The sequence below is a fragment of the Nyctereutes procyonoides genome, unplaced genomic scaffold (genome assembly GCF_905146905.1).
Source record: "Nyctereutes procyonoides isolate TBG_1078 unplaced genomic scaffold, NYPRO_anot_genome, whole genome shotgun sequence".
Lineage (NCBI taxonomy): Eukaryota > Metazoa > Chordata > Mammalia > Carnivora > Canidae > Nyctereutes > Nyctereutes procyonoides.
The window spans coordinates 6,477,809-6,499,588 of NW_026575132.1; the positions used below are offsets into that span (position 1 = coordinate 6,477,809).

Here is a 21,780-nt window from a genome sequence, read left to right on the forward strand (position 1 = left end):
AAACAAAAATATAAAGAAACCTGGAAAATGCCCCCCCCAAAAAAAAAAATCAGAAAAGAGGGAAAAGAACCCAAATTGGGAACCAATTCCTGAAAATAAGAAATGCTGACAAATTATTAAATTATTACTTAAATATTCCTAATGTAACAAAGGGATGCTAAAGCATCAAACACTTTTTTTTGACAATACATGATAGTAGGTATGCATTAAAAATAAGTATATAAAATCATCACTTTGGTAACTCTGAGTCTAACATTGTAACAAAGTTACTATTTTAGAGAATGTTTGGTATAAAAAGCTTTGTAAATTTAAGTATGGAAGCAAACAGAAAAACAGTATTTACTTCATAAAATCCCTACAAAATAGTTCTGTTTAAATATATCTTTTCTTTAAAGTACTACCAGAATTTTAGAATTAAAGGACATTTGAACTGAATTCCTTCATCCTAAATACAGTGTAAGGTAGAAAAACGGTGAAAGACCTAAAATAGAGCCAAAAGTATAATGGTAAATTATCAGCTATGGAAACATTTCGATTAATGCTTTTCAATCAAAACTCTGTTCCAAGTATTTTTCAACTTATCAGATTTAATAATAGTTCATAGCTGAAGAAGAGATCTTAGATTTTGAATCTTACAAACAAAAAAAGTAGCCTTTTCAATTTATATACAATGTACCAATTATCTTACCAGCATGGTGCTCTGACAATAGACATGAGTGTAGATTTTTCGATGATTTGCAAGAGGAAATGTAAAATATATCTTATCAGATTCCTAAAAGGAAAAAAAAGGAAAAATATAATAAAACTAAGAGAGTAGATAATTTCATCATTCAAATATCCAGATAAAGCAATGAGTAATTATTCTAACTTTATCATTCTTGGTGTTGTTGAGAACTAATATTCTAGGAGTGGGAAGAAGATACAGATCAGTGAAGGGTATCAGGTACCCTGCAGTCCTGACTATGTCTTGAAAATGGCAGTATAAATGGAAGGTGTTTTTTTTTTTTTTTTTTTTTTTTTAAAGAGAAAGGCACAGACATAGGCAGAGGGAGAAGCAGGCTCCTTATAGAGAGCCTGATGTGGGACTCAATGCTCAAACTGGGATCTTGCCCTGAACCAAAGGCAGATGCTTAACAGCTGAGCCACCCAGGTGCTCCTGGTTTTGGCCTTATGATCAAGATAAAATACATTTCTTAGCTCTGTCCACTGAAAAGGCCTAGAAAAGCTAACCCACTAGCCACAAATATCTCTAGTGGCCAAATTATGGTTTTTAGACACCATTACCCAAATAATAGGAGGAGCTCCTTAGAGAAAAAGTTGATTCAAGGTCTGGGGCAGGAAATGAACAAAATGAGCTTGAATATCTTCCTATACTAGGTACTGAAAAAGCTATCAATAAAATAAAAAGAGTGGCTTTACCTAAAAGATTCAGAAACCTAATTTGAATGGCCTCCACTGGTCAAAGACAGAAGAATTTTATATTTTAGATAGAAACAAATATATTTAAAATAGGAGTTCATTATAGTACTAGAAGAAACAAACCAAAACCATTTATGATCACTGATGGAGGAGGCTTGTGAACCAATTTGCTTTTCTGGAAACCAGTAAATATAAGATCCAAAGATCCAAGCAATTATAATTGTTTCCTTTTCGATATGTTCCACTTTTAATAAATTTAGTAGATGAGAGATTTCACAATTTAGTGTTCTTGTTAAAAAAAAAATCAGAGTACCACCATTTTTTTAGCTTTTATTTTTAAATTTTATTTATGAGAGAGAGAGAGAGAGAGAGAGAGAGAGAGAGAGAGAAGCAGAGACACAGGCATAGGGAGAAGCAGGCTCCATGCAGGGAGCCTGATGCGGGACTCTATCCCGGGTCTCCAGGATCAGGCCCTGGGTCGAAGGCGGCGCTAAACCACTGAGCACCTGGGCTGCCCAGGGTACCACCATTTTGCATCCTCCTAAATGAATGAATGACTCTAGGCACTTTTTATCAATAGCTGCTAATATCACAAAAAAAGAGAGAGTCTAGCCTAAACAAAAACTGAATCTGATTAAGCAACTGAATCTGATCCAAGTATTATGGTATAGGAAAAGAGTAGACAAAGGAATATGCTAAATGGCACCGAAGGAATGCAATCAGCAAAATCAAGACTGTAAAACTCTATAGGACAAGTGATTTGTTTTTCAACTAGTAAGCTACAAAGAAAGAAAAGGGGTGGAGAAAGTATAAGAAATTAAAAGAGGAATAAGAGATATCAACAAATGACAATATGTGGACATTATTTGTAACCTCATTTAAACTGAGAAAAAATTTGAGTTACAATAAAACTGGAAAATTGAACACTAGATATTATTAAGGAATTATCATTAACTTGTTTTAATATGGGAAAATATAGGTAGTTACCTTTTTAAAAGAGTCTTTAATTTTGATTTATTTTCAAAAAAAATTTTTTTTAACATAGAGCTCAATGCAGGGCTTAAATTCATGACCCTGAGTTCACAACTTAAGGTGAGATCCAGAGTCATACATTCAATAAACTGAGCCCTAAGTCTTTAATTTTTTTTAATTATTTATTTGACACACAGAGAGAGCAAATGTGCACAAGCAGGGGGGAGAGGCAGGTTCCCCACTGAGCAGAGAGCCTGACCATCAGGCCCAATCCCAGGACCCTGGGATCAGATCTGAGCCAAAGACAGAAATGTAACTGAACTGAGCCACCCAGGAGCCCCAAGAATCTTTTTCTTTTTTAAAGATTTTATTTCTTTATTCATGAGGGACACAGAGAGAGGCAGAGGCAGAGACACAGGCAGAGGGAGAAGCAGGCTCCATGCAGGGAGCCTGATGTGGGACTCAGTCCTAGGATTCCAGGATCACACCCTGGGCTGAAGGGAGGTGCTCAACCATTGAGGCACCCAGGCGTCCCAAGAATCTTTAACTTTTAAAGATTAATAATAAAATGTAAACAAACAAAAATAATAAAATGTTTTTGAAAAAAATTTTTAACCAGTGAGGGTATACTTACATTGTAAGCCACATAGGTCCATTTGGATACTTTTACTGGAACCCACATAGATGTCCCTAAGGTAAAGGAAATTAATTTGGCTTGTTTTTTAAATATTAAATAAAGAATGCTCACAAAGTACTTCTCAATTACAATAGGATTTGAAAAAGAATTGGTTTCCTGAACAATCACTATTTTAAAACAAAAAAATCCAGTAAGAAGTTATTTATGCTCATCCCCAACTAGCATTCACATCAAGTAAAGCATTTTAAATTTATTTGGTATCTTTAATAAAATATCAATAAAAAGGAAATAAATCATTTTATTTTCCGAGCTGAGTATAACAGGTATTACATTAACAGCAAAGGATATGCTCTTAAACCAAAAGAAGACTAAAAATGACTGATACTGAAAACTTAAGTCAATAAAAATTATAGTATTTTATGTGACTGTCAGGAAATAGACATTTAACTCTTTCTTTAAAATTTTCTACTTGTCATGTTATTTTCAGAACAAAATTTTTATCAGCAACATCTTATAAGCTGTTTTTTCTCCTCTTTCCCTTCCTGAACCAAGAACTTTATAAGAAACCATCACAGAGAAAATAATAAAATATTATAATACCTGAGGTACCACAGTTTCAAAGACTTTGCTAAGAACAAACTTACCTGAAAATAAAATTTGATTTAAAATAAAAACATTTTATTACCACCAACCTGTTAAGTCAGAAATTATTGCTGGATTTTCCTCAAAGTGTTTTGCTGGATGTCTTATAAAGTGGTGATTTAAAACTGACAATTTCTTCTTGGGATTTTGAGTTATCTAGAAAGAATAATGATACATTTTGAATCTTTTTATATCTACTGTTCACTGAAACTTTGCATCAAGTAATAATGATAAGAGCCAATAGTTACTTACTCCGGGCCAGGCCCTGTTTGAAGTACTTAATATGTTACAAGAGCTTGAGGAGATAATAATCCTCTTATTTGCATTTTTAGGAAGAAACTAAAGCATAGAGAAATGAAGGAACTTACCCAAGGTCATACTCCTGTTAAAGAGTCTGAGCCAGGATTCAAATTTAGGCAGTCTGGCTCCAGAGCCCATGCTTTCAATTATTATCAACGAATGTCTCTCAAGTAACAGTTACAAATCCAAAGGTATGGAATCAGATGAGAACTTAAGAGATCCTCCAGTCTAGTGATTCCAACACACTAGTTTCCAAATTCAGACCAGTGCCAATCTCACAACAAATAATTCACTGGTCATTAGAGAAAATACGAATTCCCAACTGCCCTTCCTTGGAAGCTACTTTGCTTTACTCTGTCTTACTTTCACTGTGTCTCAATATACTTTCTTTTGGGAAATGAAAATGAGAGCAGACAATAGGATTTTTTGTTGTCTGTTTTAAAATATCCTAGTAAAATAAATGTCTGCAACTTTATACCAGTTCCTCCCTTAAAGAAAGAAAAAGTACTTGGGTATAAAATCCATTAAAATCCATCTATTCAATTCTCTAGTTTAAGCACTGAGGCCCTAACAGGTAACTGATTTTCTCAACCACACAGTTGGAGAGAGAATGACAATGAAATGACAGTGAGGACCCAGGTGAAAAGATTTACCCATTGAAAAGATTTAGAACCCCTTAGGAAGTCACACAGCATTTGCTTGAACATTTATTTCTAACTTGCTGTTGTGAAAGACTGCACATCCCAATTTTAACAATTCCTATGAGGAAAATGCTCTGCCATATTTAGAGCAAATCTCATTCCCTGTTACTTTGATAAACTAAGTTAGGGGCAGCCCTTCAAGAAACTGAAGACTGTTATATACATCATCTTTTTCAGGGAACTGTTTCAAACCTTCACTACCCTGACTGCCTTCCCTGGATAAACTCAAGTTTGTTAATGTCCTCCTTATAATACAACATCCAACATAGAATATAGTTCTTTAGATAATTGTGTAACTATGGTAGAGAGCAGTGGAAATTTTATCTTCATTGATGCAGACTCAATACTTCAATCAACTCAATCTAATATAAAACTAGTGTTGATTTTTTTAAAGCAGCCACATCTGTTTGCAATCAACTGAAAGTAATTGGTCTTTTTGCCAACATTTCAGTTTAACTCAGGACTCTCCCATCCTTACTCTCTATGGACTCTATCCACTCGTAAGTTTCCAGCTATGTGTTTTATGCTGATAACCATCAGAAATTATTCTTTAATTCTGATTCCTTTGTACCACATGTTTGGGACTAATTATGCTTTGAGTTGTGGTTTCCCTGTATATATGTTTGCTTCTCTTCTTAATATCTTCTTGAGGAATAGCAATCATATCCTAATTTTTTATTGTCTAACGTTTAGACCAGCCCATTATATATGTGACTTTGTGAAACAAAACTCAGTTTCATATTTTGATTCTTAGCAATATTAGTTATCAAAAATTTCTCATTTGTCCCTTAAAATGTGTCTGTAAAATACTTATCTATCCAGAATTATAATTTATTATAGATTAGTATTAAAAATTTTATCTCAGGATTTAATGGAAAACAAGATTTATTAAAATTAGTTTTATGTAGTGTGTCAACTATACAAAAAAATTAGTTTTATGTATAATTTTAAAAATATATGCCTGTCTGTGATACTACTGTTCCTCACAGATTGAAATGGGCTTTTTCCTAAGCCTACCAAATATCATTCCAAATACAACTGCTCTTGGAATTTTAATAGATTCTACTGCTATATCTAGTTGCATTCTCTCAAACTAAAAAACATTAGCCATAGTTAAGACTCACAAAACAAGGTTGAAAAACTGAAAAATGCATTCCATGATCAATTCATAGTGTTAATTCTATAAAGCTGATTTACTTTAATCAATATACTAACTTAAATAAGTATCTTATGGCTTAAAATGTGATAACACACAATTTGGGTTTCTCTCTTTTTTTGGGGGGGGGTGTCTCTGTTTTATTGTATTCTTCAGGAGAGAGATAAGTATCTATGATTCTAATAGTAGTTCTGCAGCTTCTTGAAGGGTTTAAGGAAAAAACACAAACACTACCCCACTTCCAAGAGAGAAAAAGTCTTATAGGAGCAAAGTTCTAAGACACAATAAGGAAAGCATTACCTAGAGACCTATTGAGAAAGAGGCCACACATACTAGTCTCTGAAAGAACTGGAGCCTTCAAGGGAAAGAATCCAAAAATATCTGAGCTAAATACTTTCCCATAATGAAGCAAATTACCTAATACACAAGGAACTTTTTTTCCAAAGGGAGAAGCCATAGCCACAGTTCCCAAAACAGGTTTCTATGAAACAGAGAAGGACTACAAGATGTCCTAAGGTTTAAAAAAAAAAAATGTTGCTTAAGATGAAAAAGAAAATCTGTTCCCAATTCAGAGAGATTTAAGTTCATGGATAGAATTCCCTAAATTTTGTTTAAATCCTTAATGCCCATACTATATATCTGCTGGAAGACAAGAAAGAGATGAAAGAGTAATATGATGTTCCATAAATGGCACTAGGATTTCCGGTGTCCTGCTAATTGAACAACTTGGAAAATCACTGGTTTGTGCTGTTTATAAGTGAAATTTCATTACAGGAAACATTCAGCTACTAAAAATACATATTTTAAGTTCTGATGAGCTTGGGTTAGTCAATGAATGAAGACATCTGACCTTACCAGAAAGGTAAAGATGCTTTTTTAAAAATAAATTTAAACAAAAATGTCTAATAAGGTAGATCATGAAGTTTAGAACATATTACTAAAAAAAAAAAAAAAAGATAAAATAGTTTGCAGTAAGGATTTTCCTTAAGTTAAATAAAAGTTAAAAGGATATATATCAAATTTTAAACAAGTAAAGGGAAATAACTGGAGGAAGATTTAGCGTATCTTTTCACTTTTTCATTTTCATTGCATTCTATTAATTACTAATAGTGATCAAAGTATTACCAGATAAAAATATATTTCTAATTTGAAACTAAGTATATATTGATATATTATATCAATATATAAAAAGCTTCTGCTTTTATGAAAGTAAAAAAAAAAGTATTAAATCCATTCCGCTGTAACAAAAGCTTTTACTTTAATGAAGTAACTTTTAGCTTAAAAATACATACTTGTTTAGTATCAGCATCAATAAGATCAAAGAATGCTCGAATTGTAGTCAACTGTAATTGTTTACACCTAAAGAATAAAATGTTATAAATGAAACTTTTAAAAAATACATACTTTTCATACAAATATGCATAATTCTATTACTTAATGGAATAAGTGAGTTTATTGCTCTAAACTCTAAAAGTATTTAATAAATCATTATTATTAAACATGTACCTTAAAGTCATAAACACATAAAAATAAAGCAAATTAAATCCTCCTAGATGTTTGACAATGGAACTATCAGGGTTCTTCTTTTTTTCCCAAGTCTCCTTGTCCACCCCAGCTATGGACAACTGTCTGCCCCATCTTTGTGTGTCTAAACTTGTGCTTCTTGCAGACACCACGGACTGCACGGCCAGAGGGAAGTGAAAAAAGAATATTTAAGCCAAAACATGTAGCAATAAGATACTGGGGTCTATGTATTTCTTGACCCTTATTTAATCTATTTATATTAAAGGTAAATCTAACTCCTACTTGTTTTTTCATGTGCTGTTCTACAATAATTAATGCTATATTCACCAAGTCCCTGAGTTTGGTGACTGGCCAAGAGCTCAGAAGGTGCTATCACAAGTACCTTTGATTCTGCCCAACTATGACAAACTCTAAATAATTTTGATATTTGATTCCAGCTTCATTTGAGACTCATGCTAGTGGTTCCTCAAGAGGAAACTTGATCAACTGAGACCAAAAACCAAGGTCAGAGTTCTAAGCCCTTAAGTCTTATCTTTCTATCAAATCTTTATTTATGAGTAAAGTACTAATACAAAGCTAACAAACCAATCAATGCACGGATGAGAAAAAAGGACCACAGTTATATTAATTTACCACACAATGGAGAGGTGGTCTGTTGAGACCCACGTCTTAGGCACTGCTGAACTCTAAAAGAACAAGAAAAAAAAATCCAACTTAAGAAAAGCACATTTGTTACTCTCCCAAGTTTGAAATTCTCATTAGCTAATATTTAGAAACACATAACATTAGTTTCAATATTTTATGATGCACAGACATATTTAAATGATACATTCTTAGAAAGGTGACCCAAAAATATTAAGGTAGTTCCTGCATAAAATCATTGTCATTACTACTTAGTCAAGCTTAAATTATCCTTTAAAAATTATTAAAACATCCATCGATTCCTTACTCAAGTTTAATTTCTATGATTCTTTAATAAATCACAATTATCTTAGTAATTTTAGTTCTGACTAAGACTATCCCTGGTAAATTCTAAGATGTTACTTCTTAATCAGGCGTGCCTGAGAAATACTCAGACTTGGAGAGATTTTTCAAAATAAATATGCCTGATCACAATTCCAAAGCTATCAAATCAGATTTTTTTAAGAGAGAGAGAGAGAATCTGAAGCATGCCCCACATCCAGCATGGAGTCTGACATGGGGTTGGATCTCATGATCTGAGATCATGACCTGAGCCGAAATCAAGAGTCAGCCACTTAAAAGACTGAGCCACCCAGGTGCCCCCATATCAGACTCTTACAAGTATGGTCCAGAGAGACTTAATTTGAAAAAATCCCTAGATTAGGATATATACTACTAGTTAGAGACATAACAGCAAAAAGCTCCTTAAAAAGACAACAGTTTGAAGAAGACTACCTAACAATGGCACAGCACCCTTCAAGAACTGGAGATTCCTTTTTATACCAGACAATGACTTTCTTATGAATAGCATCTTAAAACAGGAAACATTAAGTAAATCTGGTATTTTTCACAGCATCTCTCTCTGCATTCAAGAAAGGGTTGCTTACTGGGAGCCTGGGTCCCTTAACAGAACTCCTTCAAAAACCACCCACCAACTTAAATACATACCTAGGGCGGGTATAGAAACAAAATGTTTAGGTGCCATTATCTGTATGACTGTGTATTACAGCAGTTCAGCCTAACTTACTAATAACTAATATGATCAAGATCTCTAACTTAATTTTTTCTAGTCCCAATGGATACAAATGCCAATTAACTATTCTTGAAATAATCACTAAAAAATTGTTTCTTAATTATTTTTTTAAAGTAATATACATGTAGATATATGAAAGATTACAAGCTAATTGGGGGCTAAAATACTAAATAAAATTCAGACAATAACCAGGTTTGAGAAAATTCCATTAAGAGGTAAAATATTTTCATTAGAGATGCAGAAATACAAGCTGCCTTAAAAGCAACAAATTATCAAATGGATTAGAAAAGAGGGCCATAAGCACATGTGCGCGCGCGCGCACACACACACACACACACACACACACACACACAAAATTAAAGAAACCAGTTTTTTAAAAGATAGGCTGTAGGAAGGGGCATCAATACAGCAACGTGCTCCAGGCCAAGTCTAGGAAATAATTACATCTAACTTTATATGACTAAAATATCTGTGTTTATTGGAGTTGATAGTGTTTTGAAGACTTCCAGCAAATATCTGCCCCAAATATTTAACATAAAATAAAAAGATTCATATCAATATTATGAGGTTTCAGAGATTTACCAATTTAGTTTCAAAGCTATTATGGTTATATCACAACTCCTCTCGTAATAAGAAAATGGTGGGTAATAGCACAAAGACTTAATAACTTTGATTCTATGTGTGGCAAGCATTCAATAATAATTTTTTAATAAATGAAAAATAATCTAAGGTGGGGAAATCGATGAACCAAGCAAGGGACTATTTATGAAGAGAACAACCATGAATCAAAGCACTATCTCCTAAAAAGTAGAAGGAGCCCTGGATTTTTCTTAGAAATTAAGTTATATTTGGAGATGACATGTAGTATACACATGTATACATACCACATACAATATCTACATACTGCATAGAGTTAAAAAGTTAAGATCTTAACTGGAGACTTCAAGATCAAAACTATAAGATATAAAATAAGTCCTAAAAGGAAACTTGAACTCACTTTACAAAGGCTATGTATCCCAGTTAAAGACCAAATACTTGATATCCTAGCAGGGAAGAATAATTAGCAAATTCATCAATCAGGGTCCTATTATACTATCAAAGCTAATTTTTAAATTTTAAAATTGGTAAACTTTTATTTAAGTTTAGCATTCAAGAGTTTGATATTCCATTTCTACTGCATATAGCACTCAAATACAAGGGGCCCTTGGACTTCAGTCCACACTTTCTTTTAGTTAAAACTCTGATTGATGGGTAGGTACTTATTTTAAACAAGGAACAATTATTCATAAGAGTCACTTTCATAAATAAGTCATTTTCACAAACTTTCTAAGATCCTTTTCACTTTCTGTGGACATAAGCACCCATGCATCTATGCCTTCCCAACATATTCATATTCATTCTTTCATATTTTCTCTCATACATGTGCACATACATAAATAGCACTACACCAACTCAGTAGTCACTTTCAAACAACTACATGTTTCTCCTTTCATACCCTATTGTATCTATCCTGCTACTATTTCAGTAGAAGCTTAAAAAAGATTACCACAATGGATAAGGCACTGGTATGATGGCTTAATTTTGGTAGAAAAGTCAGTCCTGAACGAACTTGGTAATCCCGGAATCCTCCAGCTACAGAAAGCGTGGTAAAATTAATGTGTCTAGCATTCAGAATCCAATAGTTGTTTACAGTCATATAAAAATCTGGTAGGAAATAAAGACACACATTAAAAATTAGTAGTTGTTCCCTGTACCAATAAGGTATGATACTAATATTAAACTGAATTTCTATTTAAGCCATACTGAACGGTCTATAAACAATGTTATTCACATTTCTCTATTCTGAGTAAAATCAGTATCTTTACACATAGTCTGTTTTCCCATTAAATAAGACTACAAATACTAAGAGCTACTGAAGGGATCAATAAAGAAAAAAAGACATGCAAACTTTATTAGCTTTCATAAGCCCAGATGCAAACAAGTCTGTACATCTTACGAAGATGCTGCTAAATCATGAGCTATACAGTATACCAAGTAGAAACTCCTAAAATTCTTCCAAAGATACAAGTTCACTATGCTAAAGAATTGTAGATCTTTCTACTCATGGCACTGTGAGAGCTAAGCAGCTCTCTACTATGGCCAGCCACTATTGAAATACTATTTAAGTTTTTAAAATACAATCACAGGACAATTACAATCACTTTTGTCTTGGGACTCAATGCTGCTGTGGAAAATCTTTTTTTTTTTTTTTAAATTTATTTATGATAGTCACAGAGAGAGAGAGAGGCAGAGACACAGGCAGAGGGAGAAGCAGGCTCCACGCACCGGGAGCCTGATGTGGGATTCGATCCCGGGTCTCCAGGATCGCGCCCTGGGCCAAAGGCAGGCGCCAAACCGCTGCACCACCCAGGGATCCCCTGCTGTGGAAAATCTAAGGGTTAAGAAGGTTCTACGCATTTAGAGTAACAAGTAGCTCAACAGGAACAATCTGCAATTTTTCCATTTTATCTATGGAAGATGAGAAAAAATAGTGTCAAAGATCTGAGATGGGGGCAGAGGAGTTCTTACTTCCTCTTCCAAATTATCAAACTTTAATGTACTTTCATCCTGGCATTTGATCTCATTGAGGGCTTCAAATATTTCGGAACAGCAAACTCCTCCCATTAAAGATCTCAGCAGTATTTACTTAGAATGTGACTAAGCAGATCCATTCCTAACATCTGCAGGTCCTGGGACAAGAGTATCAATGGGGTACATAGGCCTCATGCCCAAATATTTAAAAGTAAAAATTCCAGATAACAAACTGTTAAATCAAATCTATTGTCTCTGCCTACCTTGACAAATATATCATCAAAATAAACTGGAAGGCCAAGTTCAAATTACAAACTCCAGGACATCTCAGAGATGGACACTAGATTATGACAGCACAGGAAGGACAATCTCTGACCCATCAGTGTACTATCGTTTCTTCCCATCCCAACCTCATCCTGCACTATAAGGTACAAGATATCCAAGCTCTATCTGTACCTCATGCAGAGTCATCCCTTAGCCACAACTCAAACTTACTTACATCCCTGCCCTCAGGACAGATTCACACATGCCAGGGAAGAAAAGTCTGAAGGCCTGGTTACCTAGATGATCTATCCAGAAGTAAAAGCACAGCCTGCACGTGGGGAGGAAGGCTGCTGGGCTTATATACTCCTCATCATATGGAGAATAGCAATGCCAGACAGAGCAGGGCCCTCTAAAGTCCAGAGCCCATTGCAGTTTCCTTTCTTCTATTTAAGGCAGAATTTCCATCAAGGAATGTACTTCTGAAGGTCATACAGGTCTTCTAAAAACCTAAGATCTTCCACTCTGAACTTTTGTTTTTTCACTCTAATTCTGGCTTAATGAAATATGAAATATATACAGAATAAAGAGGCTTGCTAATTATTTTTTAAGATTTATTTATTATTTATTTATTCATTCATTCATTCATTCATTCATTCATTTATTTATTTATTTATTTATTTATGATAGAGAGAGAGAGAGAGGCAGGCAGAGACACAGGAGGGAGAAGCAGGCTCCATGCTGGGAGCCCGACATGGGACACGATCCCGGGACTCCAGGATCACGCCCTGGGCCAAAGGCAAGCGCTAAACCATTGAGCCACTCAGGGATCCCTGAGGCTTGCTAATTACAGAAAGGCAACCTAACCCTAAGAATTACTTTCAGCTTGAACCTTCTAGAGACAGACCATTGCTACTCTTCAAAAACAATAAAATCAGATTCTTTTGAAAGCTCTTTCCTCAAAGAGTTTTTGAAGATATGAGTAATTCTAATTTACCATACATGGCTCATCCATATAAAATGTAATAAAGAAAGTTCTTTTTTTTTAAAACAATTTTTAAATTTTTATTTATTTATGATAGACATACAGAGAGAGAGAGACAGGCAGAGACACAGGCAGAGGGAGAAGAAGGCTCCATGCACTGGGAGCCCGATGTGGGATTCGATCCCGGGTCTCCAGGATTGCGCCCTGGGCCAAAGGCAGGCACCAAACCGCTGCGCCACCCAGGGATCCCAATAAAGAAAGTTCTTGATTGTGATGACACAGTAGTATGATTTGTCTATGCCTATGATTTTTTTCCCCCTAAACCTGTAAGTCATTTGTAATTATTAGAATTAGTAAAGCAAGTTTAAGCAACTTCACTGAAACTAAAATTTTTTACTGAAGGATTTCTACAGGCAAAGTTTTAAATGTAATAAGGAAAAAAATTAAACTTCACTGTAGGTACCATTGGGCCAGATATTCCAGCAAATAAATTACTCCTTGATAATGTTATGTTAAAATGGGTGCTTTGGTTTGATGTCACTGAGGTATATTTCTCATTTTCATCAAAATTAAGATAATGCAAATTTTGATAGAGTAAGAAATGGTATAAATTTACTGATCAGGAAAAAAGAATTCCTTGTTTTCAAAACTTTCTTCTATCCTACAATATTCCAATAAACTGTGAAGATAATACCTGACTTTCTCTAAACATGCAGATGGAACCTACTTCAAAGGACTGTTCTAAGCATCAAGTGAAATAATAATACATCATGTAAAGTCCTTAATACAATGTCCAACATATAGTAATAAGTATTAGCAATTTTATCTCATCATATAAAGTGCTGGCAGATCTATTCATTTTTACTGTTTTACTTAAATATAAGCTTATTTTAAATAGAGTACTGGAAGAGTTAACAAAACACGGAGAGTTTAAACATATTTTAAGAGACAGAGTCACTCCCCAAATAACTAAACTGATGCCCAAGTGTCTAGAGATTATAAAACACATGCTCTCCATGGTAAGACACTATGGACAGGGAAAACTAATAGCAGTTTCATTAGCCTAAGTTGAAAGTCCCAAAGATGCTCAGAAATGGAGGTGTTAATTTGAAACTGAGCTGCTTGCTTTACACATGGATAAACCTGCAGCACATTCAAAGAAGTAGGTGTGAGGATTGGTTTAATCCTAAAAAACGGGGAGGTCAGTTAGTGTTTATGTAATAGTACTAACCTGTTATGAAACGGTCTAATGGCATCACAGGAGCAACATGAGGGGTGGCTTGTGTAATAAGAAGATTTATCAGATCTTGTTTAAAATTTTTCAGTGTAAGCAATGCTCTTGCAACAAGACCACCCATAGAATGACCAATTATTGCCACACTTTTTGGAGCAAATTCTTGACCCTGTATAAAAAAAAAAAAATCACCAAGGCATAATGAAGTCTTAGTATCATAACAAAAAACACTAACTACTTCCCTCTAAATATGAGCTACTTTATAGGAAAAAGAAAATTAAACTATGTATATAACCTTGCATAAGACAGAGAAATACATTTTCATTTACTCATAATTAGTATATATATACTATTTTGTATTCTGCCAAATATTTTTAATAGTTATGCTTTGGTCTGAACCCAAATCAGAACACTTGGTCTAGTATATCATGAAGCTGTTTCAAAAGATAGAAATGGAAGGAAAAAAAAAAGAAAGAGAAAGAAAGAAGAAAAGAAAAGAAAAGAAAAGAAAAGAAAAGAAAAGAAAAGAAAAGAAAAAGAACGAGCCAAACCCTCCATAACTGCTCTGAAACCCATCCCCTTTGGCCTTCTCTAATACATGGTTCCAGCAATTCTTCTCACTTTTTTCTTGCATTGTTGTTTCTTCCTCTCTTACCAGGTCATTCTTGGTAGTATATAGATTTAATTCTATTCTCCCTTAAAAAAATCAGAAACTCTTTTTACTCCCACTTTGCCCTTAGTGACCATATCTTTCTCTGCATATCTATAGCATAATTCATCAAAAATCTGCCTATACAGTAATGCTGTCTCCGATTTCTCAACCTCCATATGCTTAAACTCCTTCCAATCAGGCTTTTGCCTCAACACTACTCCAAAACTGTTATCAAGGCACCAAGAAATCTAATGGCCAAATCTCAATCCTTATCTTACTTGAGCAGCAGGATTTGACATTAGATTACTTCTTCCTCTTTGAAATGATGTATTTCGTTTCCTTGACAACATACTCTCCTGGTTCCTCTTACTTTACTGGCTGCTCCTTTTTAGTTTCTTGCTATTTCCTTCTCATCTCTCCTAATCTCTTAAATATGGGAATGACTCAGGCCTCAGTCCTTCAGTTTCTTCTTTTGTATCTTGACTCCTTAATGATCTCTTCCAGTCTCATGGCTTTAAATACACCCATATCCTGTCAATCCTCAAGTTATTATCTCCAGACTGGCCCTCTTCTCTTGAACTTTCACCTTAAACTTCAACTGCATATTAACTACACTTGGGATATCTAACATGCATCTCAAATAAATCTATCTAAAACAAAACTTTTTTTTAAAAGTAGGTTCCATGCCCAATATGTGGAATGAATTCATGACCCTGAGATCAAGAGTCACATGCTCTACCTACTGAGCCAGTCAGGCACCCCTAAAACTTAACTCTTAATCTCCTCCAAATCTGTCCCTCATACATTTCCCCCCCAACTTACTTAATGGCATTTCAGTACTTCTAGTTGTTCAGCCAAAACCTTGGGTCATCCTCAATTCTTTTTGTTTCACGTTGCCCTTCCATATTTGATCTGCCAACAAATCTTGCTGCCTTTAATGTTTATAGCCATCTGACCATTTCTTAACACCTCCAATGCTACCAACTTGATCAAACCACCATTATTTCTTGCCTGAATTACTGCAATAGCCTAACTGGTCTCTTTACTTCCACTTTTATGTCCCTTTAGTTTAACCTCGAAACCACACAGAATACTGTTAAAACCTAAATCAGAACATGTCATTCATTTGCTCAAAAATCTCAGCAGTGGCTTTCTGTATCACTTCAAATAAAAGCTAAAATTCTTAAAATTGCCTACAAGGCTCTATAATTTGCCCTCCCTTCAACTTTTCCTTTCCTAACATATTATATCTGCTCCAGCCAGTAGTTTACTGTTCTTTTTTGTTTGTTTGTTTTCTCCAAGAGAGCACACGTGTGCTTACCTCGTATATTTGTTACCTCTGTCTGGAGTACTCTTTTCCTAGATACCTTCATGTTCTTTAATTTTTATCAAACTGTTTGCTTCTTAGCAGAGGTCTCGTTGGTCATCCTTCTTTCTTCTCTTTTCTTTTCTTTCTTTTAAAGATTTATTTATTTATTTATGATAGACATAGAGAGAAAGAGGCAGAGACACAGGAGGAGGGAGAAGCAGGCTCCATGCCGGGAGCCCAACATGGGACTCGATCCCGGGACTCCAGGATCGCGCCTTGGGCCAAAGGCAGGCGCTAAACCGCTGAGCCACCCAGGGATCCCCGGTCATCCTTATTTATAATTCTAGTCCTCTACCCTTTGCTCCCTATGTCCCTGTTTTATTTTTCTTCCTGTTATTTATCACTATATAAGATAGTATATACTTTTCTTATTTATGATGTTTACTATCTGCCTCTCCCCACTAGAACATATGGTCCATGAGGGTTTGGATTTCTGTTTATTCATTGGTATAATTGCAGGCAGATTCATGTGATGAATAAATGAGGTTTCTTCATCTATGTTCTCTCACTTTCCCACACTCAAATCCTATCCATTTAACAAGATTTAATTGTCCTGAATTCCTATTGTACCCAGTTATAACAGGAATCTTGCTTTCTAAAAGCCTTAATTTAAAAGAAAGTTTATTAGTTCTTTTTTTTAAATTTTTATTTATTTATGATAGTCACAGAGAGAGAGAGAGAGAGAGAGAGAGAGAGAGAAAGAGAGGTAGAGACACAGGCAGAGGGAGAAGCAGGCTCCATGCACCGAGAGCCCGATGTGGGATTCGATCCCGGGTCCCCAGGATCGCGCCCTGGGCCAAAGGCAGGCGCCAAACCACTGCGCCACCCAGGGATCCCCAAGTTTATTAGTTCTATTGTAAATTTAATATGTAGTCACTAGGGAAAATATGAAAACAAAAAAAAAAAAACAGAAGGGAAAAGAACTATCAACACAATAAAGACATGATTATTTATTGTGAATGCCATTTAGGGAGATAAATCTCACTTTGTAATCACATCGTATTTATCTTATCCAATAAATATCAGATACATAGAAGGTCCTCTATCTAATCTGGCTTGTCTCTGCCTATAAGATTCAGTACAGACTTAAGCTCAAAAAATACTTGCTATTGAAATAACTTTCAAATGCTGGCTAATGCAAAGATTTCATTTTCAAGATGCGTAGGAATATCACACTGCCTGAATTACTATAGCTACACAGTTAAATCTTCAAATCAGGCAGTGGAGGTTCCCCAATTTTGTTCTTTTTCAACATAGTTTGGCTTTTTTCAGGTACTTTGCATTTCCACATAAGTTTCTCAGTTTTTTTTTTTTTTTTTAAAAACAGGGCAGCCCCAGTGGCGCAGCAGTTTAGCGCCGCCTGTAGCCCAGGGCGTGATCCTGGAGACCCTGGATCGAGTCCCACGTCAGGCTCTCTGTATGATGCCTGCTTCTCCCTCTGCCTGTGTCTCTGCCTCTCTCTCTCTCTCTCTCTCTCTGTCTCTATGAATAAATAAATAGAATCTTTAAAAAAAAAAACACCTGCTGGTATTTTGATTTGTAGTGCATTAAATCTACTGCTTAATTTGGGAAGAATTTATATGTTCTTTTTAAAGATTTTATTTATTTATTTATTTATTTATTTATTTATTTATTTATTTATTTATTTCCTTTCAGCAAGTTTTGCAGTTTTCAATGTACAGATCTTGCATATCTTTCGCTAAATTTATCCATAAGAATTGCATTTTTAATACTACTGTAAATACATTTTAAAATTTCACTTTCCATTCGTTCACTGATTTTTGAATATTGACCATTTTCCTGTGATCTGGCTAAATTCACTTATGAATTCAATAATTTTTTTGTATATTCCTTTAAATAGTTCTTAAGATTTTACTTATTTATTTGACAGAGAGAAAGAGCAAGAGAGCACAAGCATGAGGAAAGGCAGAGGGAGGAGGAGGAGCAGGTTCCCTATTAAGCAGGGAACCCAACTCCAGGCTCCATCTCAGGACCACCTGAGCCAAAGGCAGACACTTAACCGGCTGAACCATATCGGTGCCTCTAAATGTTTCTGTATATTTACATCAGTTGTGAATATAGACAGTTTTAATGCTTCCTTTTTGATCTTTATTAATTTTATTTCTTTTTCTGGTCTTACTGCACCAGCTAGGTGCAGAAATAGAAGCTGAAAAATGGAAAAAAGAAAAACTACCTGGCATAAAACATAAATGGCATTTACTGATTTTGTTTTGTTTTGTTTTTTGGGATTTTTAAGAGATTTTTTTTTTCTTTTTCAAACTTCTATTTATTTATTTATGATAGTCACAGAGAGAGAGAGACAGAGAGGCAGAGACACAGGCAGAGGGAGAAGCAGGCTCCATGCACCGGGAGCCCGACGTGGGATTTGATCCCGGGTCTCCAGGATCGCGCCCTGAGCCAAAGGCAGGCGCCAAACCGCTGCGCCACCCAGGGATCCCCGATTTTTAAGAGATTTTATTTATTTATTTGAGGAGAGAAAAAGAGAGAGAGAAAGAGAGAGCACGAGCAGGAGGGAGGGGCAAAGGGAGAGGGAGAAGCAGACTCCCCCGTGAGAAGGGAGCCCAACTCAGGGCTTAATCCCAGGATCCTAGGATCATGACCTGAGCCTAAGATAGACACTTGACTTGAGTCACCCAAGCATCCCTAAAGGCATTTATTGTGAATAACATGGAAATTCCATTTTGTGATTACATCTTATTTATCTTATCCAATAAATACCTTATCAAATACAGAAATAGTTCTTAAACCTGTTTCTATAACTAATGCACTATTTTTTTTCTTAAATCATGAATGGGTGCTGAATGTATCTGAATAAATTTTATCTATTGAGATGATCCTAGATAAATTATATTGATTTATACTTGAATATTAAACCAACTTTGCATTCTTCGGATAAATCCTATGTAGTCATATTATACTTTAAAATATTGCTGGGTTTGATAGACTAGTTGCTTGTTGAGTATCTTACATCTATATTCATGAGGAATACTAGGTCTCTATTTTCCTTTCAAACAATGTCAATATCTGATTTTGATAATCAGGGTTTGCAGGTTTCTTAAAATGAATTAAATGTATTATTTCTTCCTCTATTTTCTTAGTTTGTATAAGATGGGTATTATTTTTTCCTTAAATGTGTCACAGAATTCACCATTGAAGTAATTTAGCTCTAGTTTTCTTGGCAGTAAGATTTTTAATTAAAAACAACAAATTTTAAACAGATGTAAGGCTAGACAGACATTTTGTTTCTCCTTGTGTCTATTTTGTAATTTATATTTCAAGGGATTTGAGAATTTCATCTGAGTCCTAGAAATTTCCCTTCTTTCATTCCTAATATTGTTAATTTGTATTCCCCTCCTTTTTTTCCTTAATCAATGTAGATATGGGTTTATCAATTTTTAGATCTTTTAGAAGAATCAGTAATTGGTATCATTTTTTTCTCACTAATGTTTGTCTATACTGTTTCCTCAATTTCCATTCTCAGCTTTATTGTTTCCTTACATGTACTCTGAGTTTACTTTGTTCTTCTTTCTCTAAGCTAATGTTGAAAGGCTGGGTTATTGTTTTTAAACCTTGTTCTTTTCTAATGTAAATATTTAAGACTACAGTATTTCTTCTAACTACTTTAACCATACAAATTAACTACTTTAATCTTACAAATTCTGATGATGCATTTTCATTTTCATTTTTTTCGAGTTTTTATTTAGATTCTAGTTAACATATAGAATAATACTGGTTTCAGGAATATAATGTAGTGATTCATCATTTACATGTAATACCCAGTGCTCATCACAACAAGTCCCATTTGGCCCATCCCCACCTCCCTCCCTCCCTCCATCAACCCTGTTTGTTCTTATAGCTAGAGTCTTTTATGATTTGCTTCTTTTTTTCTCCCCCTACCCCAATGTTCATCTGTTTTGTCTCTTAAATTGCACATATAAGTGAAATCACATGATACTTGTCTTTCTCTGACTTATTTTGCTTGGTATAAACCATGCCAGTTCCATCTACATTGTTGCAAATGGCACGATTTCATTCTTTTTGATGGCTGAGCAATATTCTGTTGTATGTATTACCACAAAAACCATAAATTTATGGTCATCAAGGCAATTTGTCCCACAGGTTAAGACTCTTTCCTTTTCATCCTATTGTCCTATCTTCAAATTCACTGATCTCTTCTATAGTATTCAATCTGTTTGGAGCCTATCTGCTGAATTTTTCATTTCTTTTTTTTTTTTTTTTTTAAGAGGCAGGGAGGAGCAGAGAGTGAATCTTAAGCAGGTTCCACACCTAGCATAGAGCCCAACAAAGGGCTCAATCTTACAATCCTGAGATCATGACCTAAGCAGAAATCAAGAGTCAGACACTTCACTGACTGAGCTACCCAGACACCCCCTTAACCTTTCATATCTGATATATATTGTTTCAGTTCTAAATCGCCCTTTTTGTTCTTTTAATAGTTTCCATATCTCTGCTGAGATTCTCCATCTGTTCTCTTGTTATGTGTATCCTTTACTTTAAATCCGTAACTTCAGTATTTTTGAGGCTTATAGTTAAACATTAAAGTGGATCCCAGAAGAGCTCTTACGTTAGAGCTGGAGTAGCTCTATACTTAAATTGCATCCTTTCTGGGATCTCAAATGAATATCCAATGTGTTCTACTGGGTCTTTCTATTGTAGCTGATCAGAACTATTTCCCAGCACATGTGACCTCTGGAATCTCAGTCAGGGCATAATTCTCCAGTAGCTTTCTTTTGCTAGGAGTTTCACTGTGGCATACCATGGAAGGCAATGGCTCACCTCAGTAGGTAGTATAGTAGTATTTTATCCCTGATACTGTTTAGAATTGTTGGCATATAATGATTTTCAGAATGTTTTCCACTCTTAAAATTTCTCTAACAATATATATTGCCCCTTATTCCTTGCACCTGAGGTAGACATACCCCACCACCTTCTCCCTGGTATGCTATTGCCTTGTAGCTTCTTGTCCCGTGCATATGTAGCACTGCATTCAAAGTTGAAAGATACCAAATTTATAGAGCTTCTAGCTCTGCTTAGTCTTCCTCTTTTTCATATCCACCCACAAATCTAACAACTCCAGTAGCCCAAATTCTGATCTTGGCCTTCTTTGGCTCAGTTATATAAATGTACTCTTTTTGACCTCCACCTACTTACCCCATGGTCTGAGGAATGCTTTCAGGCACAAAATCAAAGCAATCATGAAGCTTACCTCACATATTTTCCTTTTTTCAGGGGTCATGGTCCTTTACTACTTGGTTGTCCAACATCTGAAAACATGTGCTTCAGATATTTTGACTAGTTATAGTTGCTTACGTATGGAAGTAGTTTACCCTAATACCAGTTATTCATAACAAGAAGCAGATATCCATACTAATGGTCTTTAGAAAATTCAGTGCACTTCTAATTTATAAAGTTAAAAAAAGATTTTCCCTTAAATTCATGTGAGGTTTCTTGTACATTCAATTTAAACTTCAAAAACCATTGAGTTCAAAATAACAGACTCCCACCAAAAAAGAAAAAAAAAAAACCTTTCTATCATCTTCAACTTCCAAATAAACAAATGATTTAAAATATGTTAAAAAATAAAAAATGCTAATAGGTGGT

General features: G+C 34.8%; 1 protein-coding gene across 1 annotated transcript in view; it reads right to left on the reverse strand.

Annotated features, from left to right (window-relative positions):
* The window catches only part of PGAP1 (post-GPI attachment to proteins inositol deacylase 1), a 73,608-nt gene that overhangs the window by 39,785 nt on the left and 12,043 nt on the right, over positions 1-21,780 (reverse strand). Inside the window, exons 4-10 of the mRNA XM_055345424.1 lie at positions 14,114-14,285; positions 10,612-10,769; positions 7,985-8,037; positions 7,120-7,186; positions 3,721-3,826; positions 3,026-3,081; positions 689-772 (exon numbers count right to left, since the gene is read on the reverse strand). Coding sequence (XP_055201399.1) covers positions 689-772; positions 3,026-3,081; positions 3,721-3,826; positions 7,120-7,186; positions 7,985-8,037; positions 10,612-10,769; positions 14,114-14,285 — 696 coding nt within the window. The remainder of the gene's footprint in view (positions 1-688; positions 773-3,025; positions 3,082-3,720; positions 3,827-7,119; positions 7,187-7,984; positions 8,038-10,611; positions 10,770-14,113; positions 14,286-21,780) is intronic.